Raw genomic sequence first — 23,219 nt, forward strand, 5'->3', positions numbered from 1 at the left:
ACACTGTCGGTGTGAGCACCCAACTATTTATACCCTTGCAGAGGGTATTATAGTTTTTTCTAAAAGTGTGCAACGCAGCGAAGGAGACATCTCCGATCCTATAAGGTATATATATTCTTGATCAGGATGACCTCCTGAGGTGATATGAGCATGTCCGTCTGTCCGTCTATTTCTACGCAAACTAGTCTCTCACATTTAAAACTATACCAACTATTTCCGACCAGAAACTTTGCACACACCCTTCTTTCCTTTACGCACAGTATATAAGTTGGAACGGTCGGGATTGATCGGAAATGGTATAACTTTGATGTTTTTAGAGTTAGAGTTCGGATTTTTTATTTGCAAAATTAAACGACATACCAAATTTTATAAGGATCTTCCGACTATATCCTGTAGCTGCCATATAACTGAACGATCGGAAATGACCCAACTTTCGTGTTTTTGAAGATACAAAGCTGGAACCTTGTACAGATTCTTTTTTTAGTCAGTAGATCCAAACTACCATAATTTTTACCAAATACAAACTTTTAAAAAAATCTTTGGACTTTTTTTTTAGATTTTTATTGTAATAATTAGATTATATAATGATTTTCTCAAAAGGATCGGCCGACTATATTCGATGTTTGCGTTATATATCCGGTTGTAACTGCAAGGGTATATCCACTTCGGCTCCGACCGAAGTTAGTTTTCCCTTCTAGTTTTTAGATTCGTTATAAATTTTTACGATTTACAATTATGAATAAACAATTTTACAATGTGTTCCGCCTAGTGGGAACTATAACATTTTAAATTTTGTGAAACATTTTAAACTTTTTTTTTCTAGTTCTTTTGTAAGACCTGACAACCTACCTTAATGATGGGACTTACTCTGATATCCTTTAAGGTCAAAGTTTCAGTGTTTAATGAACTATTTAAAATTGCTGGCTTATTTTTAATACTGGGAAATATAATTCCTCCCTTTCGAATAATTGGTTTGGAAGATATTGGTAAGGAGTATGTGGTTTCACTCGGCATATTTCCATGATTGCTCTTTTCTTCTGTATTAGATACATTTGTATATAATGTATTTTGCGCTGGTTTAGAAAGTTTCAAATTAGTTTCCAACAAATTTTCATCTTTAACAGAAAAGCTTAGAAAAGAAAATGTTAAAAAAAATAGATTTAGGCAATAATAAACTTACTTGGTTGGGCTAAAATCCAGTAAATGGTCTGAAGTTGTGTCCAGAGGAAGCTCTAACGGAACTTGAAGCTTCATAAAAGGTTGCAAATCTTTTTCTTGTTCTTGTAAATGCTTTTCGCCCATATCAAAGTTATTTACAATTAAGTTGGCTTTTGTTTTAAGATCAGGATGTATTTCTCCTATTGCACGTTCTTGTCGCTGAGTTTGACTCAAATAAGCTTCGGTTTTAGAAAGAAAATCATTTTCTGAAGGTTTTGAATCAGCGACAACATCCCACTCAATTTTTTCGGGTCCATTTTTTTTTAATAAATCAACAAATCTGTTGGACTTTGTAGACTCCACTGTTGATTTTGAAACATTATGAATTTTAACTTCATCGACTACTGAAATATAAATATCATGCATCATTCGCATGATTGTTCCTATATTTTCAGAAACTATGTTTATGTGAAATTGTAATTTTCTATCGATTGCGTCAGTTGTGTCTCGAAGATCACTTAACTCTGAAGATACATGAGCCATTTTTTCAGAGCTAAGACTTTTTAAAATATCAATTCCATTCATTGTAACGGAATTTTTTTCACTAGCCTCTCCGTTAATGTCTTCAATTTGCAAGTAGTTATTATCTAGCTGGGATTTTAGAACTTCAAGCTTATTATCAATATTTGTGACCTTTTCGTCTAAATTTTCAATTTTCTCCTTTATTGTAGCATTCAAGAAACTTTGTGGGGAATTATTAGCTGCATTAATAATATTTAATTTTGATTCCTCTGCTGCATGCTTTTTATGAGATATAAGTGACTCCAAATTTAGTAATTTGGATGTAATAAAATCGGTTTTGACGATATTGCTTGTTAATAAAGTTTCCAGACCCTCTATTCGCTGTGTCATAAGATCCATGTTCTTATCAAGATTATCTATCCTCTTGAGTTTTCCTTCTAGTGTAGCCACGATGATTTCAAAAATGTTAAGTAGATGTTGTTCTCTGAAATGTTTAGCAAATTTTAATTTTAACAATTTATATCAGTTTAAACCAGTGCACCATAGAAAATTTGACCACTTTTTCTGGCCAAAAACCATTTTTTGAAAGTTAAAGAATTTAAATATTTTAACTGCATATCATTTACAATAGATTAATTTTTAATGTTGCATACCAGAAATTTTAATAGATGGCGCCACTGCGAAGATATCAGCTGTTAAAAACAGCTGTTGATGTTAACATTTACATAAGCTTAAGCCTAGTACTGAGTTGACGAAAATCCGCTGTCAAACGAGTGACAGCTGTCAAACTCCATATAAAAAAAACGGTGTAAAAAAAGGAAGAAGAAGAAATTTTTGGCTCCTAGATTTTGCCGGTACTGTGTTGACAAAAATTTTTGTTATCGAATTGAATGGCGTTGCCGGATCAAAAAAAAATAAACAGCTGATCTCGGGGAGTTGAAAGAACTAATTTTATTTATTTCTATAAGTGAAACATGGAGGCGTGCGAGGAGAAATTAAAATTAATTAGTGCGGTCAAGGCGAAACCCATAATATGGGATTTTACCCGCAAGGGGCATTTTAATGCCATAAAATGGCATTGAAATGATTTGTGATTGATTTTGATTTTGACCCAGTTTTCTATTTCTTAATCAGCTTCTTAGCGGCGAAATACATAAACAAAACACCAACATCCAATCGTTTTGAATTCATTTTTGCTTATTTGTTTTTGTTTACAAACAACAGCTGTTCAGTATTACCCTTTTCCTTAATTTTTTTTGGTCACACTAGCTCGGTAGCTGAAAAAAGTGCGATTTCGTTATCGGATTTTCGACAGTGGATTTTCGTCAACTCAGTACTAGGCTTTAATTTGAAAACTTTTGATTTTGTCCATAAAATTTTCAGTATTCGCGTTTTTAAAATCGCACCAAAAAATCGTAAAATCTAAAGCCTAGTACTGAGTTGACGAAAATCCACTGTCGAAAATCCGATAACGAAATCGCACTTTTTTCAGCTACCGAGCTAGTGTGACCAAAAAAAATTAAGGAAAAGGGTAATACTGAACAGCTGTTGTTTGTAAACAAAAACAAATAAGCAAAAATGAATTCAAAACGATTGGATGTTGGTGTTTTGTTTATGTATTTCGCCGCTAAGAAGCTGATTAAGAAATAGAAAACTGGGTCAAAATCAAAATCAATCACAAATCATTTCAATGCCATTTTATGGCATTAAAATGCCCCTTGCGGGTAAAATCCCATATTATGGGTTTCGCCTTGACCGCACTAATTAATTTTAATTTCTCCTCGCACGCCTCCATGTTTCACTTATAGAAATAAATAAAATTAGTTCTTTCAACTCCCCGAGATCAGCTGTTTATTTTTTTTTGATCCGGCAACGCCATTCAATTCGATAACAAAAATTTTTGTCAACACAGTACCGGCAAAATCTAGGAGCCAAAAATTTCTTCTTCTTCCTTTTTTTACACCGTTTTTTTTATATGGAGTTTGACAGCTGTCACTCGTTTGACAGCGGATTTTCGTCAACTCAGTACTAGGCTTAATACTTTTTAATGTGGATTGTATTATGTGTTTCTATATGTGAAATGTCCAAAAAACTTATGTTATCTTTTCAATAAAGCCTAGTACTGAGTTGACGAAAATCCGCTGTCGAAAATCCGATAACGAAATCGCACTTTTTTCAGCTACCGAGCTACTGTCGTCTGCATAGGTTGCTGCGAGCAGGTCAGGCCTCTGAAGAACAGGGAGGTCGGCCGTGTAAGCATTGTACATCAACGGGCCAAGAACGCTGCCTATATAGATATAGTCGGTCGATCGTAGGTCAAACGAAAATTTGGTAGGTCGGATTAACTGACCAAAAATATACTCTGTACTAAGTTCCAGCCTTCTATCTTCAAAAACACGAAAGTTGGGTCATTTTCGATTGTTCAGTTATATGGTAGCTGTAAGTTATTGTCGGCCGATCCTTATGAAATTTAGTAAGTCGGATAAGCTGACCAAAAATATAATCTGTACTAAGTTCCAGTGCTCTATCTTCAAAAACACGAAAGTTGGGTCATTTTCGATCGCTCAGTTATATGGTGTCGTGCCAATTTGAACTCTCTAACTCTAAAAACACCAAAGTTATACCATTTCCGATCAATCAGTTATATGGCAGCTATAGGATATAGTCGACCGATCCCGGCCGTTTCGACTTATATACTGCGTGCAAAGGAAAGAAGGGTGTGTGCAAAGTTTCAAGTCGATAGCTTTTAAACTGAGAGACTAGTTCGCATAGAAACAGACAGACAGACAGACGGACATGCTCATATCAACTCAGGAGGTGATCCTGATCAAGAATATATATACTTTATAGGGTCGGAGATGTCTCCTTCACTCCCTTGCACACTTTTGTGCAAAATTATAATAGCCATTATAATACCATTATAAGGGTATGAAAAGAGAGAAATGGCACGCTCTCAGCCACTGAGAGAGACTTTGACATTGATGACTTTGACAATTCGTTATTCACAGTAATGCAGTGGTCGGCACCCCAATACATTGATATTATTTATACGCATTAGCATTAGTAACGAAAAGCAGAAAGTAGGCTGTGAGCATGACGTTTCACACATTTCAACTGTGTGTGTGAGGCAGAGCTCGGGCAGAGAAATTTCTTATGCCCCCGGGATAAGGCCGTGCCGACCACTGCTCTAATGCATCTAAACGTGTTATTGTATTGGGTGCCGACCACAGGGGTGCCCGTAAAAGCAGGGTGTTATAAAGCAGCGATGCCCAAGCTCAGCATACGACTGAGCAAACTCCAATACCAGTGCAAAAAATCACCAATACTTTTGCACCATTTTTTTCATGTCGATGCATTGAAGAATAAAATTATAGTAACATTTACAAGGGGTTTTAAATTACATTTTATTTTAGCAATTATAAATAGGCTCTATATTTTTTACAACAGCTTATTATTATACTTTGCCAATCAATGCATAAATTTTTATTTAAAAAAGGTTCTGCGAAGAAGAAATTCATCGCTTCATGTCGACCATTTTGAAGACACAAAAACAAGAATGAATTTCTTGCAGTGAACAGTTTTCAGCAATCCAACAACAAAATGCATTCGGATTAGCACGATTGAGGAGAATAGGAAAAATACAAAACATTTTTTTTTTATTTGGGCTTTGCCAATGATGGGAGAAACACACGTACAAACATATATGAGACTTTATTTCCCATATGAAAGAGCAATTCCTCCGTCCGGAAAAAATTGGCAACCATCCGCATACATTTTTTTTTTTTTTTTTTTTGTAATAGCAGGGTAACGTTTATTTAAAACTGTCCATTATAGATATATAATGATATATCATGAATGATATATAATGAATGAAATATAAAATTATTATAGATAATTTTAAATATTAATATGGTAGAAATAAATTAGAGTAGTAGGGGGAGGTCCCGCGGGTGTGTCCTTTTTAGTCTTCTGGGCTGCTCGCTGTTGTCCAGCAGGGAGCTGGCCAACCGGTTCGGGTGATTATGAAGCCTCTGCATGTTACGTGCGCTGCTTCTTTGTATCTCGTCCTTGACCCAAGGGAAATTGAGAACCTCGTGGATGCTGCGATTGTCATGAAAGACGTGGGCCCCAGTGGCGATTCGAAGGGCTCTATTTTCGAAAGCTTGTATTGTTCGGACATTCGTCTTGCTCGCAGTGCCCCAGAGCTGTATGCCGTACGTCCAGATTGGGCGTTTTATTGCCTTGTAAATGAGGAGTTTAGTGGAAGTTCTCAGCTTCGATCTCCTACCCATAAGCCAGTAGAAGGATCGAAGTCTTTGATTAGCCTCCTGTCTAGGGTGAATCCCAGGTACTTGGGAGGTACCAGGTAGACAATGTGGAATTGGAGAGCCGTTAAGGTTAACTGGAGGGCAGTTGCCTTTGCAGAGAGAAAATGTGGAGGCAGTGGACTTCTCATTATTGACGGCAATGTTCCATCGCTTTTGCCAGTCGCTGAGCAAGTCAAGCTGCAATTGCATCGTTTCGGCTGCCCCCAATGCGCTATCGGCGGTGGAAAGGAAGGCGGTGTCGTCTGCATAGGTTGCTGCGAGCAGGTCAGGCCTCTGAAGAACAGGGAGGTCGGCCGTGTAAGCATTGAACATCAACGGGCCAAGAACGCTGCCTTGGGGTACACCATCGTGAGCTTCTCTTATACCGGAGATGGCCTCGCCACATCTAACAGCAAATTTACGGTCTTCCAAGAACGACTTTAGGAACTGAAAGTATGGTCGGGGTAGGCCAGTCTTTAGTTTATATAGAAGACCGGGATGCCAGACTCGGTCAAACGCCTGCTTCACGTCCAGCATGACGGCCATGCAGTACTTCTTGGTTTCAAACGCGTCCAGGATCCACTGCACTACCCGATGGCACTGCTCTGGCGTACCGTGTCGCCGCCTGAAGCCAAACTGGTAGTCAGGGATCAGTCCAGCCTCGTCAAATACTGGCAGTGCTCTACTTAAATACATTCGTTCAAGTATTTTGGAGAGCATTGGTAACAAACTTATTGGTCGGTAGGACGAAAGGTTTGCTTCGGGTTTTCCGGGCTTAGGTATCATAGTTACCTGGGCACGTTTCCATGTGGACGGAAAGTACCCTATCTCCAAGCATCTATTATAGATCCTCGTAATTAGCTGAATGCTTGGAGGTGGTAACATTTTTAATGCAATTGCATTGATACCATCATCGCCCGGGGCCTTGTTGATGCTCATGATGGTTATGAGCTCAGCTGTTTCCTCCTCAGTCACTGGTGGTATTGGATCGGCGTCCCTGGAAGGCTCGGCAAGCAGACGGGCAGTTTCAGCAGCATCCTCCGGTGAGCAGCGATCGAAAGGCGTAAAGACACCTTCGAGGTGTTCGGCGAAAGCGTTGGCCCTGTGCATCTCCGATCTGCACCAGCTGCCGTCGGTTCTTTGTACAGGTGGGATCCTTTTCAGCGACTGTCTGATAGATTTGGTGACTCGCCATAAGTTATGTTGAGGGTCGCCTGGCCCAAGTTGTTCGACGAACCCGTCAAAGGCCTGATTTCTTAGTCTTGCCAGCGTTTCTGTCAGACATTTGGTCGCTCTATTGAAGGCAGTTTTGTCCAAAGGATTCCTCGAGAGCATCCACACTCTTCCGAGTCGTCGCTTTTCAAGTTTAAGTTCTTCGACTTCTGGGTTCCAAAAGTGGATGTCCCTGTCAGTGGCTCTTGGGCGGTTGGAGGGCCTTGGTGCTGCTTCAGAAGCTGCCGCCTGAATATGGGCTGTTAACTCTTCTCAACGGTGTCGATGTCAACGGTAACGTTGTTCAGGTATGATTGGTACTTGTCAACGTCTGTTGTCTTGTAAATCAGCTTGTTGCGGGCTGACCTGAGCAGTGCTGGGGTGAAAAGTGACACGGCAAAGGCGCTGTGGTCCGAGAAGAGGGGTTCTACTTCTCTCGCTTGACATCCGGCAGAGTCCAGTCCTCCGGAGATGGCGAAGTCTAGGACATCTGGGATTTTGTGGGGATCCGTAGGCCAGTATGTGGGTGCACCGGTTGAAACTTGCGTGACAGCGCAAGTTTCGGGACTGAATCTGCCTGTATAGGGCCGAGCCCCTTGGGTTCGTAATCCTGGAGCCCCACCAGGGGTGTTTAGCATTAAAGTCCCCTCCGATTATGAACTTGTGGCCGAGGCAATCCAGTAGCAAGCCGAATTCCTGTTCGTGGATGTTGTGCCTGGGGGGGCAATATGCTGCAGCGATTGTTATGTCACCGTTGGTAGTGGAGATTTTAATTTGGGCACATTGATTCCATTGCACCCAGTCTTCGCAATAGGCTGGAAGTGCCTCATACTTGATGCAGCTGCAAAAAAGGATGGCCGCGCCCCCGCGACCTCTACCGTTCGGGTGGTTAGCGGCAATGAGGTCGTAGCCTTTAATAGTCAAGTATGATCTGTTGGTAAAATGCGTTTGTGATATGAGGAGAACGTCTGCTTGGTGGGTCTTGCAATAAAGCTCGACCTCTGGCCTTTTTTTTACCAGGACGTTAGCATTCCATATGGTTATATTTAATTGCGTATGCATAAGAATTTGCAAACGGTGGCCATCATTTGGGCTATTTGGCTCAAGAGCTTCTCCATCATGCGCTCAAACATAGATTCCATCCTAGCCATTAGGGCGTCCATTGGATTACTTGAAAGACTGGGATCGGGTTTGAGGTTGGAGTCAGACTGTGGTGCTCCGTTTTTGGCTGCGCTAGCATAGCTAATGTTAGGGTTAATTTTTCTGAATTGAGGTTGCTGGCTTCTTGGGCAGTCTGCTTGGGGGCAAACGTGCTCTTTGCCTTTTTGAAGGCTGGACAGCCCTTGTAAGAGGCCGTGTGGTCCGTCGCAGAGGAGGCAGACAGCTGGTTCACTGGCAATTTTGGTGCATTCGGACGATGGGTGCCTATCTCCACACATTACGCATCTGTACTCCAGATGGCAGTACCGTTTCGTGTGACCAAAGCCCTGGCAGCGATGACATTGGGGCACATTGTCGAGTTTTTTGGTGGCTCAACCGTAACCACCGTGCTGCATAGCCGCTTGACTTGAAAGGCCTTCTTGTTGTTTTTGGCTGGCTCGAAGTTAATAAAGAAAATGTTTAGTGGCTTCTTTGTACCTTTTTGCGTGGGATTGTGTACATCTCTGACTTTGTGTCCATGGCAGCTGAAACCCTCCTTAATATCCTCCGGGTCAGTGGAGAAGTGGAGGCCTTTAACGACGATCCGATAAGCGCGCTCGTCTTGGGGCTGGAATGTGTGGTATCGATGGTTATTTTCGCTCAGGAACTTTTTCAGAGTTGAGTAAGTATCCTTGTCTGGAGTCATGACGCGAATTGTGTTGTTAGTGCTTGCCTTGTAGGTCACTTCAACATCCCCGCCTAAGAGGTGGGAAATGTCTTTGGAAAGGCCCTTGATGCTGGATACGTCCGGGATAAAAATTGGGGGCGGTTTGATGATTTTCGCCGTTTTTACCGCAGATTGTTTGGTCTTCTTGACATCTTTTTTCTTCATACCGTCAACCTCCATGTCGCTGACACGATCTTCATCGTCTAAATCAGATAGAATTGCATAATAGTTTTTTTTCAATATGAGCTTTAAATGCAGCTCTGGCTGATTCGCTGATGGTAGGTTCGTCTTCCATAATGGGTTTTTTAGCAGACTTCCGCTTCATTTCTCCATGCTCGGAGTCGCTGGAATCGTCATCTTGAAAATTAGAATAGGCTTTCTTTTTCGAAGGCGGCTTGATTTTGATGGAACTGGGAGGGTCTTGCCAGCCCATTGAGTTGGTTTTCCCGAGAATGGCCCCAAGATTAAGTAAATAAGAGTGGTTTTATATTTGTTTGGTGGATCCGCATACCTGAAATCTGTCCTTTTTTTAGATGTTTAATCCGGAAATCTGACTTTTTTTAAATCTAAATTTAATTTTAAATATTAATTTCGTATTTTAAATATATTTCCAATACAATTCTCGCTCTCGAACGGGATAAAAATTATCCTATGAGCGTCTGGCTCTACTCTACCTCCCTACCACTCAATTTTCACTCAAATCTGTTCAGCCGTTCTTGATTTATAAGTGGTGTAACATAACAAGACTTTTTTTTATATATATAGATTCTCATATGAATCGTCCAACTATATCCGATGCTTACGATATTTATCCGCTTTTAGCTTCCAGGGAATATCAACTTCGGGTCTGCCCGAAGTAAGCTTTCTTTTCTTGTTTCATTTGTGTTTATATACGAAACCCGTAAAATTATCCTTGAAGAAAACAAATTGAAATTGTTAGCCTGTGTAATCAGTAACCGCCTGTTGTTAGGGTATGAACATTTTCAATTTGTTTTACGTATGTAGGTTGTTTGGGCTTGAGTTTGGGCGGTTGGTTTAGATATGGGGCTTTGTTTTTTGTTTTGACCCATTATCCTATGTCATCAGGCTCCCGCGCAAGCAGCTCAAAAACTTTGTTTTTTGTTTTTTTTTTTATTTGATGTTTGTCTGTTTTGAGTTATTCTTTGAGTTATACCCCGCATCTCAGTTCGATTGTTTGCTCAGTGTGTTGGTAACATTATGAATATTTTGCAATTCTGTGGTGATTGAGAGCAGAGAAAAGCTGCAGAGGAGCAGATCATATGTGACAGAAAGCGCACTGATGTACTTATGTCGCCAGAAATGTTTCTGTGTTAAGTCAGTGGAGAGTTCTTGTTGGATCGCCAAAGTAATCATACATACGAATAGGCCCTTTTCAGCAGGTTTTTCTTGTCGATGATCGGTAAGAGCTTTACCAATCGAGATTGGTTTCCAAGAGGCTTGTTAGCGAGATTGGGTTCCACCCATCGAATTCTTGCCGCCTTGATCTCATTAAAGGCGAGTGAAGATGATGTTCGTTTCGAAGATGGGTGTTTCATGCGATGGAAGAATCGCAAAACATACCCAAGCGTGTGTATAGGCTTCAGCTAAGATGAGTTGCGATTTATAAGCTCATCCAAAGGATTGTCCGTCGTGACAAATGTATGCGTTTGTCTGAAAGAGTAGAATAGTTGTAAGAATTGCTCAACTTTACCAAAAATTGATCCTTGTCCCTCAGCCATGAAGGACCCTTCTACCACAATTGGAAGTCAATTAGTTTGGATACTCCCAAGCCCCAAGATGTACAATCTAAGCCAAGCATGCTTAGAAATGGTTTCCAATCGCACTCTGCGGTGCGATTCCATGATAGAAATATCGTGAAGTCGCTCCAGCCATAGATACTCCTATCCTTGTTTTTCAATCCAGCCGTAATAGAGTGCAGAGATTATTGCTTTAAAGGTGCCACCCTTGTTTTTGGTGCAAGTATGGCTACCGAAATGATTCCACCGTCGTTAACCATTCGGCTGTACGTGACGGCTGTATGCTTACGTAGATTCGTCTGAAAATCCATCCAATTCAATCTTTTTGATGTCGCTTTCGACCAAGCGTGGTATAAAGTTTTCTAAATCTGCTCGCCATTTGATCTACTTGTCGGCTAATTTGTTCGGTAGTTCGTCGTTTCAATTCAAACTATTGGATCCAACGAAAACGTCATCAACATAGAAGTGATGATGGAAGCATCAAGATTTTTGCTGCAGTTGGAAACTCCTTCTGGTGGTCAGCAGCCAGTTGCTTCTGTACTCGAACTGCTAGGATGTTCCATACGTCACAGCGCAAAGTTGGAAGTGTTCGATAAGATCTGACGGATTCTCTCGCTTTTCACTAACCCAGATTTGACGGAGCATTTTGACTATGTCCGCTGAAAATACGTATTTGTACATACGGAACCGCAGGCACACGGCAAACAAATCTCGCTGAATACTGGGTCCGATAGAGAGTGTGTCGTTTAACGTCTTGCCTTTGGCATCGCTATATGAGCCGTCGAAAACTATTCTTAATTTTTCTCCCAATACAGGATGATGCGGTAAGTAGAAATTCTAAGTGAGATTTCACGCATTTGTCCACTTACATAGCTGTCGATGTTGTGCCAACTCCTTGAATGCTGTCTGCGAATTCTGGATCTGAAGCTGTGAAAGGAAGCTTCACGCTGTACTTGCTTTTATCGTCTCGAGTGTGTGAGTTGAGAAAGATTTTCTCGACCTCTTTGACCTCAGATTCAACTTCAGCCTCGCGATGAATGCTCTCTATCTCCCAGAATTTTTTGAGCGAGGCATCGATGTCGATTGTCGTTGTAAGGGTCATAGTTTTAATTTAATTGATGAAATAGCGATTAGCTTGCCTTTGTCGTCAACTATCTTTTTCCCAGTTATAGCACTCCAAACATGCTTGCTGCCCAAAAGATTGTGAATTCGCCAGTTAAATATCGTTGAAGAATTGTACTGCAAACGCGTCGGTGCTTCTTCCCAATGATTTCGGATTTAATTGCTTTATTGAAAAACCATTACCGTGAGAACTAATGCACAGAAAAAAACAAAAGCATTTGGCTTGAAGGACCAAAAAATATAAGCATAGAGCCTGTTTTTGGTGAACTGTATATTTTATTGTTTCGCTGTCTAATGTACTAATGTAATGAAGTACATTTGAAATGTTTCCATATGTGGTACTTATGCTTAGTATACATTGATTGAATTTTAAGTCTATTGCAGGGGTGCCCAAGCTCTGCATACAGGAGAGCAAACTCCCATACAAATGCAAAAAATCACCAATACTTTGGTGCGACATTTTTTTTCCCATCCATGTGGGTGCACTGAAAAATAAAATAATAGTAACATTCGCATGGGGTTTAAAAAAATCAATATCAGCATTTAGCCATTAGAGAGCCAAATCAGCCATAAGAAAAGACTGGGTGCAATGCGCTCGAATTCAAGTCGCCCCCACCAATGGAGACACTACCATTGCAGACACCGACACAATGTCAGCGACGTTGACTTCGAGATGCTCCTGGACTCTCTCGGGCCCAAGTTTCTCATTGGCGGGGACTTTAATGCCAAACACCCTTTGGGGGGCTCCAGAGTCAATAACCGAAAAGGCGTGGGCCTACTTAGGCAAATCTGGGCTCGTAATCTCGGCCGACCTACAGATCTGTCGAAGATCCCAGATGTCCTGGACTTCGCCATCACAGGAGGACTGGACTCGGCCGGAATCCAGGTACCTTATCGACCTTGAACATTTGTAACCGGGTGACCCACAAAACTATCTGTGGCGCGTCACGAAAAGCATACGACAACCTCTAAAGAGGATCCCACCTGTTCAGCGAGCCGACGGATGTTGGTGCAGGTCACAGACGGACTGAGTCAACGCATTCGCCGAACACCTGGAAAGCGTATTCACCCCTTTCTACCGCTGCTCGCCAGAAGGGGCAGCAGAAACGGGACGACACTTTGCAGAGCCCGCACGAGGCGACGACAGAATACCACCTGTGACGGAAGAGGAGACAGCCGCCCAGATTTCAGTGTTAAGCGACAACAAGGCTCCGGACGATGATGGCATCAATGCAACCGCATTAAAACTGCTGCTACCTCCAAGCATCAAGATACTGACGAAAATTTATAACAGATGGTTAGAAATTGGTTACTTTCCGACCAACTGGAAACATGCTTTGGTAACCATGATACCTAAGCCCGGAAAACCCGAAGCCGATCTTGCCTCTTATCGTCCGATTAGTCTCCTATCGATACTCTCCAAAATATTCGAAAGAGTGTTTTTGAGTAGAGCATTGCCAGTACTGGACGAGGTTGGTCTGGTCCCCAATCACCAGTTTTGTTTCAGGCGGTCCCACGAAACCCCACAATGCCACAGAGGGGTGCAGTATATCCTGGACGCCTTCGAAGCCAAGAAGTACTGCCTGGATAAAATGCTGCATGAGAAACAAGCCTTTGACCAGGTTTGGCACTCCGGTCTCCTGCTTAAATTGGAGACTAACCTGCCCAGACATTACTACCTCTTTCTGAAGTCGTTCCTGAAGGACCGCAAATTTGCGGTCAGATGCGGAGAGGCCCCTTCCGGACTCAGGGAGATCCACGCCGGAGTCCCCCAAGGCAGTGTGCAGGGCCCTTTATTATACAATGTCTACACGGCCGATCTCCCAGTTTTGCGGAGCCCCACGTAATGGCAGCCTCTAATGCGGACGATACCGCCTTCCTGACCGCTGCTGACAACGCTACAGAGGCAGCTGCTGTCATGCAGGAGCAACTAAATCTTCTCGACGATTGGCAGAGAAGGTGGAATATTCAAGTGAATAACGATAAATCCACCGCCATCACATTTTCTCTCCGCCGGGGAAATTGCCCACCGGTCCACCTCAACAGCTCCCCCAACACACAAGTAGAAAACCCAAGATACCTGGGCTTCACGCTAGGCAGGAGGCTTACTTGGAAGCCTCACCTAGTCAAAAAGCGAAAGCAGTGTGAAGTAAGATTGAAAGCGTACTATTGGGAATAGAACTATGGGGCACGGCCAGCAATACTAATATTCAGACTATCCAGACGTTTGAAAATAGAGCCCTCCGTATCGCCACTGGGGCCCACATCTACCACGACAACCAGACAATCCACGAGGTGCTTGGCTTCCCATGGGTAAAGGAGGAGATCCAGAGAAGCAGCAGCAAGTACATCCAGTTAAATTAAGTTACACATAAGCCAAGTTTTCTGCCACAATATTTAATGGTTGTCCCTGTTGGACAGTTTTAAATAAAACCACACCAACAAAAAAAATAATAAAAAAAAAAATATTGAATTTTATATAATAATAAAAATATTAAAAACTAGCGACCCCGGCAAACGTTGTTTTGGCCTTTTTTGTTTTCTATAAGGGCTAGCTGTTTTTTCTTGATTTATTTTGGTTAATAAATGTTTTTCAGTATTTCAAGTACATCCAGTATTTTCACGTACAACAAAATTCCCCTCGCCAATATCTAACAGTTGTTTAGAGAAAGGATGGATCCTGAAGCATTTGATCGCGCATATTCTTGGTCAGTTCTTTTTCAACATTACGCCACAGTTGCGATGATTTTAAGCAAGCATTGAATTCATCAGCGTACGTTAACCGTGAACACCTGAAAGGAGTAACAAAGGGCCGTAAAATAGTTTATCATTGTTCCTTATATCCCTAAATGACCAATCCAATTCCCCAAGCGAATTTTTACGTCCTATAGTGCATTCATCCAAAATATGGGCACTATGCCCATAGACGATTGTTTTTATGTTGCACACTGCATCTGGATTATTTTGAATGTTCAATGACAGCTTAAGTGCTGAATGAGCTGTTATGCCTCCATCTAATAAGGTTGCTGCAACGCCAGAAGATGCAATGGCCAATGCGTTGCCATTTTTTTTTTTAATCGTAACTCGGCAGGAAGAAGCGAAATAAGGAACGTTCACTTTGGAACTTTCACTTTGAATGTTCACAATAATCACTTTGGAATAAGCAGAATTTTCAACATCAGGCTCTTACTGGAATGCTAGTCAAAGAAATTGCCCAGATGTGAATCCTCGATAAACTTGTTGCCGTTGTTAGTTAATTCTTCTTCTAACTATTAATCTGTGCGCTTCTCTTCTTTGAAAAGTGGTCTTTGTTGATTATGTTCATCTCGTGCATCTTTCGATTGTGATTCACGTAACTGCGCCATGCTTTCACGCGCCTTTTCATAAATGTACAATACGTTACGCTCACAGCCTACTTATTGTTATTCATTACTATAAAAGCAGCCATTTCGGAGGAGTATAATTCCCGTTGTCGAACGGGATAAAAGTATCCTATGTCCGTCTCCTGGCTCTAAGCTACCTCCCTACCAATTTTCAGCCAAATCTGTTCTGCCGTTCTTGAGTTATAAGTGGTGTAACTAACACGACTTTCTTTTATATATATAGAAAGATGAAACAATACTTTTGTATAACTTCACAGTAGGTACATATATAAAATTTAAAGTTAAACAATGACTTCTAGAGTCATTGTTGAGTCATACTTGATCTAGAGCGAGTTAATGAGCTTGTGCTAAAAACATCACTGGTTAAGAAACATGCATTCTAACAAAGAAAAAATATTGCGGTACAATATTGATCTTGTACTTGCAATACAGATCAAATATACTGTATTTCATTCCGATAAAGAATATGAAGCATAAAAGCACAACGGAAATTTACTCGTACTTTTTTGAGGCAGTCAATTTTTGTGCTTGTGCTCAGGCACCGCATGTTTTTTTGTCATTGTGTCTGCAGTGTTAAAACACTTGATGTAAACGCTTACAATGCGGTGTCTCTAACACGGCAAAAAGTGTGAGTATACTACTAGTGTCGAAAACAGCCACCGCTACACATCTCTACTGTGTACCATTTTAGCTTATTTTTTAGCTTTAGCTTATTTCAAGCTAGCATTTATTAAAATGAAATAGCTTCAAAAATACTTGAAATGCATATAGCTTAAAATCTGGCTTTTTTCAAATTTCATTTAGCTAATTTCGGCTTTAAAAAATTTATAACAAAACATGGAAGATTGTGCAGTTAACGACTTATATATGGGGTATGCCTTTGAGAAGGAAATCAAAGACGAAAAATATTTTGGTGAAAAATATAAAATCAGAAAAGATTGTAAAAGCTTCATCAAGGCTTTAATTATTTAACTAAGGGAGAGGTAAGCTTTAATTGGATTTTAATAAAATGATATGTATTAATCTGCAGCGTAAGTTCAGACTTCCTCATAACATTGAAGTTCTAAAAAAATTGATATTTTTGCCGTTGGCAATATGCTACATGCAAATAAAACGCCAGATAAAATTATTGCGTTGTTGGAACATTTCAAATATAACAAACAAGGAAAGCTAACTTGGGGCGGATCCGAAATTGATATACCCTTGCAGTTAAAACCGGATATATATCGCAAAAACCGGATATAGTTGGCCGATCCTTATGATTATATCATAATAAAACCAATTAATTACAATAAAAAATCTAAAGGAAAGAAGGGTGTGACCAAAGTGTCAAGACGATAGCTTTAAAACTGAGAGACTAATTCGCGTAGAAACAGACAGACAGATGGACAGACGGACAGACGGACATGCTCATATTAACTCAGGAGGTCGGAGAGGGTCGGAGATATCTCCTTCACTGCGTTTCACACTTTTGGTCAAAATTATAATACCCTCTGCAATTTGGAAAAATCCATCTAATTAATTGGGAAAAAAAGGAACAGACTATAAAGTTTTGGTCAGAAGTTTTGATGTACAAGGATGCTGGCCAAAACAAAGCTTTCGAGCAACTGGCGTTATTGGCTTTGCATATACTTTCACTGCCATGGTCGATTGCTGCGGTTGAGAGGGTACTCAGCCAAATGAACATCGTAAAAACAAAGTTGCGCAAAAAAATGTGTTTAAAAAGCTTTAACGCAATATTAAGAATAAGGTTTGTTTTTTAAATTTTAAATTATTTAAAATATACTAAGTATTTTTTTTTTTTAAGTTATAGATGTGGACTGCGACGTCATGGCAAAAGTTGCCATGACTACCAACTTCCAACGAAATACCTCGCTTTGGTTTAATCATCCGCCAATTATATGGAATCTAAGGAATTGATGAAATTATTTCTTTACTATACAGGGTGACAATAAATAACCCGGACAAACTTTGAAGCAATCTATTATAAATGTATTATGATGCAGCCCTTACATAAATGCATTTATCGATAGCTTGTACTTTTCTAAAACAAATATATTTACATTTTTGTGATTCCCATCAATTTGATATTTCTTTCGGGATGTCTAACAATCGTTGTGAAATTTTAAAACTGTTTCAACAAGGAAATCACCAATGCGACATTGTTTGTTTGCTTGGCATACCAAAAAAAACGGTCTCTGACGCTATCCGGCGATTTAATGAGCTTGGCCATGAAGGTGACCGTCCCAGACGAGGCAGACCATGTACCGCTAACACTTGCAGAATTCGCCAGATAGTGAAAAAGCGGATCACTCGCAATTGCAGAGTCTCGGTCAGAAAAATAGCCCGTGAAATCGGAGTGAATCGAGAAAGTGTTCGGTTGATAGCAAAAAATGAACTTAATCTCAAGCCCTACAAGCTCGTGAGACTCCTACAATAAGCGCGTGAGACTCCAAAGATGCCGTCAGCTAAAGCGTCGGGCCGCAGGTCAAAAATGGGAGCGTATTCTTTTCACGGACGAGAAGATATTCACCATCCAAAAGGCGCACAATCACCAAAATGACAGAAGCTGGTCTGCTAAAGCTCCAGGTACCTCTGCAATAATCGAGCGCCGTCAATGTGAGCAGTCTTGAATGGTTTGGGGAGGAATATGCGCCACTGGCAAAACACCCCTTGTTTTCATCGATCAAGGGGTCAAAATCAATCAGGAAGTGTACCGCCGGGACATTTTGGAAACTGTTGTGCTTCCTTGGGCCCAGCAGCACTTCGGTGATACGGAGTGGACGTTTCAACAGGATTTAGCGTCAGCCCATAGAGCCAAATTGACTCAGGACTGGTTCAAAGCCAATTTCCCGGACTTTATCACATGCTGTGAATGGTCACCTTACTCGCCAGATCTTAATCCGATGGACTAGAGTGTGTGGTCTATTTTGGAGTCCAGGGCATGTGCTTAACGCCACATAAGTTTGGAGGCGCTGAAGCAATCATTGCTCCGAGAACGGGATCGATTATCGGAAGAAGACCTGCGGCCCATTGCGCAAAATTTTCAGAAACGTTTAGGGCTCTGCATCGCAGCCCAAGGAAGCCACTTCGAAACCGGCTGAATACATGTTAACACAATACCTATTTAATAGTTGTGTATCTGTATTTTTTCTCAAATACAGTTCCTTAAAAAGTTATGATCAAAAATGTTTGTCCGGGTTATTTATTGTCACCCTGTAATAGTTATATAAATATTATATCGATATCGTATTAATAAAAAAAAAATTTTCTAATGTTTTCCATGGTTAGCTTATTTTTAGTTTTTTTTTTTTTTTAATTTTTAGCTTATTCTAGCTTATTTTTTTCTTCAATCTAGCTTATTTTATCCCTCAAAATCTGGCAGCACTGCTGTGTACATACCTTTTTTTAGCCTTTTTCTATTTTTCTTTAGAAACTCGCTACTTAGGAACTTACAGGGCAGTGTAAAAAAAAGTATCCGGTTACCCAAAAATTTTGGGTAATCCGAGGTATGCGAAAAGACGCTGCTGCATAATAGTTTCAGATAATAAGTGTCACTTAAAATAGCATTAAAACTTACTTAAAGGTTCAATAAAATCGTAATTTTTTCTCAGCCTTTAACTTTGTAGCCTGTATTATATTTATTAAAAACGTTACTTTTTTCGTTTATAGATCTCAAGCTGTAAAGCTAAAATCATCACTTCACTGTCCTTCATATAAAACACATAGATGAGCCCTAGCATATTTTTTTCTGCTTTGACAAAATTACCAACACTACCACAATACATTGGTAGGATTCTGATGCATTATTATTATTTTTTATGAATAGCAGAAAGTAGGCTGCGAGCGTGAATTTTTGTTCGTTTATACTGTGTGTGTTGGGCAGAATTCTGGCACTAAAGTTTGCTCTGGCTAGTTTTTTTTATATATCGGTTGTGCTACCCTGCTGGTGCTCTTAGAGGATATTCGGTGAGAGAGATCCTTTTGGTGGTCTTAGTGCAGGAGCATCACACTAAGGACGTTGGTAAAATAGATCCCATTATATCACATTAAGAATAATCGGTTGAAGTATCACGTTATAGTACCATGCAACTGCACAATTAACCTTGAGCTATAGTGGCGGGTAACAGCGCTAATGATAATTAAATGCTAATGATACAGCTATATACGGTTGTTGTCAATGGTAAATATTGCTTGCTCTATTAATCAGTCATTACGCGGTCTGGTGAAGCTTGCCAACTCGATCAGGCATTCGCCGACTTCGGTTGCCAATAAGTTAAACATATTGGTTGGGGATGTTTATCTTGGCATTAGGTGCCACTGATTTTTCAAACACTAGGTATAATTGATTTTTGAAAGTCCTTTTAGTCAACAAAACACAGTTGCAAATTTAAAGTTATGAGTCCTCTTAGAATTAGATATACATTCTGACTGCTTTATTACATAAAGGGGGGTTTCTACCTTTGCCCCAAAAGCTGCTGTTTTTATACCCTTGCAGAGGGTATTATAATTTTGGTCTGAGATGTGCAACGCAGTGAAGGAGACATCTCCGACCCTATAAAGTATATATATTCTGTATCAGGATCACCTCCTGAGTTTATATAAGCATGACCGTCTGTCTGTCCGCCTGTCTGACCATCTGTATGTTTCTATGTAAAGTAGTCTCTCAGTTTGAAAACTATCGACTTTAAACTTTGCACACGCCCTTCTTTATTTTGCACGCAGTTTATAAGTCGGAACGGCCGAGATTGGCCGAGTATATCCTATAGCTAACATATAACTGATTGATCGGAAATGCTTTAACATTCTTGATTTTTGAGTTAGAGAGTTCGAATTTTTCATGAAAGCTATATTTGGCAAAATAATACGACATACCAAAAGATAGGATTGGTTAACTACATTCTATAGCTGCCATATAACTGAACAATCGGAAATGTCCCAACTTTGTACAGATTTTATTTTTGGTTCGGTAATCCGACCTACCAAATTTCATAACGATCGGCTGACTATCTCATATAGCTGGCCTATAACTGAACGATAGGAAATGGTATTTGATAAAAATACCAACTTCAGTATTTTTGAAGGTAGAAGCTTGACACTTTTTTGTAGCTTTATTGTAATAAAATGGTTAAATTATGATGTTCTCACAAGGATCGACCAACTATATCCGATGTTTCTGGTTTTACTTGTATGGTATATCAACTTCGTTTCCGCCGAAGTTAGCTTTCCTTTCTTGTTATACCTTTGTATAACCTTGTTTGTATACATCGTGTGCTCGAGAAACGAAATTGTTCGTTTAACGGAATTTTTTTATTGCCCGAAGTTAGCTTTCCTTTCTTATTATAATCGATTTGTTTATGAATTTTAATTCGTAGAATTGTATTGAATTTTTTAGTTATTCCTAGCAGGGACAGTAAATAATGATTTTTATTTATTATAATTATTAATTATTTTTATTTATATTTTATTTTTGTTTTTATTTTTGTATTTAAAAAATCACAAAATAATGATTATTCTTTGAGTGAAAAAATAAAAATCACAAAATAATCATTATTCTATGATCGAAAAATAAAAATCGCAAAATAACAGGGACCGTAATCATTATGAATTTTAATTTAAAAATCACAAAATAATCATTAATTCTTGATCAAAAAATAAAAATCACAAAATAATCATTATTTTTTATTTTTATTTTTGTGATTTTTGTTCAACAAATCTGAAATCATAAGGGGTTGTGTAATGTTCTGACACTCTTTTTTGGAGAAATGCAGTCAACGGCAGTTAACCAGGTTATATTCCCACACTGGCCCTTCTCTAAACACTGGCCCTAGCGTAGGAGCAGAAGTAAATTATATATATAAGTGCCGGGTTAGGCAGGAGCCGCTGAATTAGTTTAAAGTTTATTTATTAGGCTAAAGTATAGATATATCGCCTTGGTTGGTCGCAAGCCGACTCTTTCTTGGACGTTCGACTTCAACTTTTAGTTATTTTTTGTTATTTTGTTGTTATTTATACCAAATTCATTAATTTGACAAAATGATAAAGTTTCTGCTTTGCCAAGTTCTTAGTAAAAAGAACTTGGCAATCACGCTATCATATCCTTCGTTGCGACGTATTTCAATTCCACATCGTCTTCTTCATCTCTGGATCCTCCAGTGCGGACTCGTTACTTTTGCAAGCTACCAGGAAACCTGGTTTCAACGGTTTTTGTACCGTTCTACAGTGTTGTTGTGCCTCTTTAACATACAATATATAAGTTTTCTGGTTCATCAGTATGCTACAAATTTCGACTTATATAAGATGTGCATTCCAAGGAACAATTTCACATGACCTTTGTCGACGCATTCGATCTTCAGTGAAATCTTGTTCTTTATCTGCATCAGGTCTTCTTTCCTCAGGCAATCTATAAGCAAATCGTCAACGTAGATTAAAGCATTCAATGATTACTTTGGATATCCATTGTATTTAAGCATGGTTCATTCTGGCATGCCTGGAATCCAATACTACTAATGGACTTTAGCTTTCTTTCTTTGTTTATTCTGTTCTTGCTTCATATAATAACTTTGTTTAACTTATTTTTTAAGTATGCATACAAATTGATTGGGATTGGTCATCGGTGAAAACCATTGTGAAATGGTATAACTTTGGTGTTTTAAGAGTTAGAGAGTCAAATTTTTTTGGCAAAATAATACGGCATGCCAAATTTCATAAGGATCGGCCGACTATATCATATAGCTGCCATATAAGTAAACAATCGAAAATAACGCAACATACGGGTTTTTGAAGATAGAAAGTTGGGACTTCGTACAGATTCTATTTTTCAGTTGATTCCACTTATCAAATTTCAATTTTCACCTATTCCCACAAGCTTTCGACCGGGTCTGGCACTCCGGTCTCCTGCTTAAATTGAAGACTAACCTTCCCAGACCTTACTACCTTACTATTTTCTGGAGTGGTTCCTGAAGGACCGCAAATTTGTGGTCAGATGCGGAGAGGCCACTTACGGACTCAGGGAGGTCCGCGCCGAAGTCCCCCAAGGCAGCGTGCTGGGCCCTTTATTATTCAATGTCTATACGGCCGATCTCCCAGTTTTGCTGCTGACAACGCTACAGAGGCAGCTGCTGTCATGCAGGAGCAACTAGATCTTCTCGGCAATTGGCAGAAAAGGTGGAATATTCAAGTGAATAACGATAAATCCACCACCACAACATTTTCTCTCCGTCCAGGAAATTGCCCACCGGTCCACCTCAACAGCTCCCCCATCCCACAAGTAGAAAACCCAAGATACATGGGCTTCACGCTAGACAGGAAGCTTACTTGGAAGCCTGACCTAGTCAAAAAGCGAAAGCAGTGTGAAGTAAGATTGAAGGCGTACTATTGGCTGATGGGTAGGAGTTCCAAGCTGAGTACCTCTTCAAAAATTCAAATTCAAGGCGATTATGCGGTCAATTTGGACATACGGGTTCCAACTTTGGGGCACAGCCAGCAGAAATATTTTCTGACTATCCAGACATTTAAAAATTGAGCCCTCCGTATCGCCACTGGGGCCCACGTCTACCACGACATCCAGGCAATCCACGAGATGCTTGGCTTCCCATAGGTGAAGGAGGAGATCCAGAGAAGCAACAGCAAGTTCATTCAGAGGCTACACAACCACCCCAACGAGTTGGCGACCACTCTCCTCGACAACAGCGAACAGATGCGGAGGCTACACAGAACTCACCCGCTGGACCTCATCCGGAATAACTCTTAGACATTCTTATTTGCTCGCGGCGGAGCGACAAGAGCTATACCAGGCTCTAGCAGCGCTGAGCCGGCAAGCTCCGGCAGCGACACGCCGTCGGCTTAAAGTGAGCTCGAGAGCTACGAGCATCCAGAAGTGGAAACAACG

The 23,219-nt window shown here is 40.2% G+C and overlaps 1 protein-coding gene across 8 annotated transcripts in view; it reads right to left on the reverse strand.

Moving 5' to 3' along the window:
- LOC108120168 (angiopoietin-1) overlaps positions 1–23,219 on the reverse strand; it is a 155,483-nt gene that overhangs the window by 85,888 nt on the left and 46,376 nt on the right. For 3 of the 8 annotated variants that reach the window (XM_070278217.1, XM_043210320.2, XM_043210317.2), the window contains exons 2-3: positions 1,181–2,164; positions 850–1,129 (exon numbers count right to left, since the gene is read on the reverse strand). In XM_070278217.1, the coding sequence (XP_070134318.1) occupies positions 850–1,129; positions 1,181–2,079 (1,179 nt within the window). In that variant the 5' untranslated portion in view covers positions 2,080–2,164. The remainder of the gene's footprint in view (positions 1–849; positions 1,130–1,180; positions 2,165–23,219) is intronic. The other 5 variants (XR_011442309.1, XM_043210316.2, XM_043210319.2 and 2 more) reach the window with 3 other exon arrangements.

This window comes from Drosophila bipectinata, chromosome 2R (genome assembly GCF_030179905.1).
Source record: "Drosophila bipectinata strain 14024-0381.07 chromosome 2R, DbipHiC1v2, whole genome shotgun sequence".
Taxonomy (NCBI): Eukaryota; Metazoa; Arthropoda; class Insecta; order Diptera; family Drosophilidae; genus Drosophila; species Drosophila bipectinata.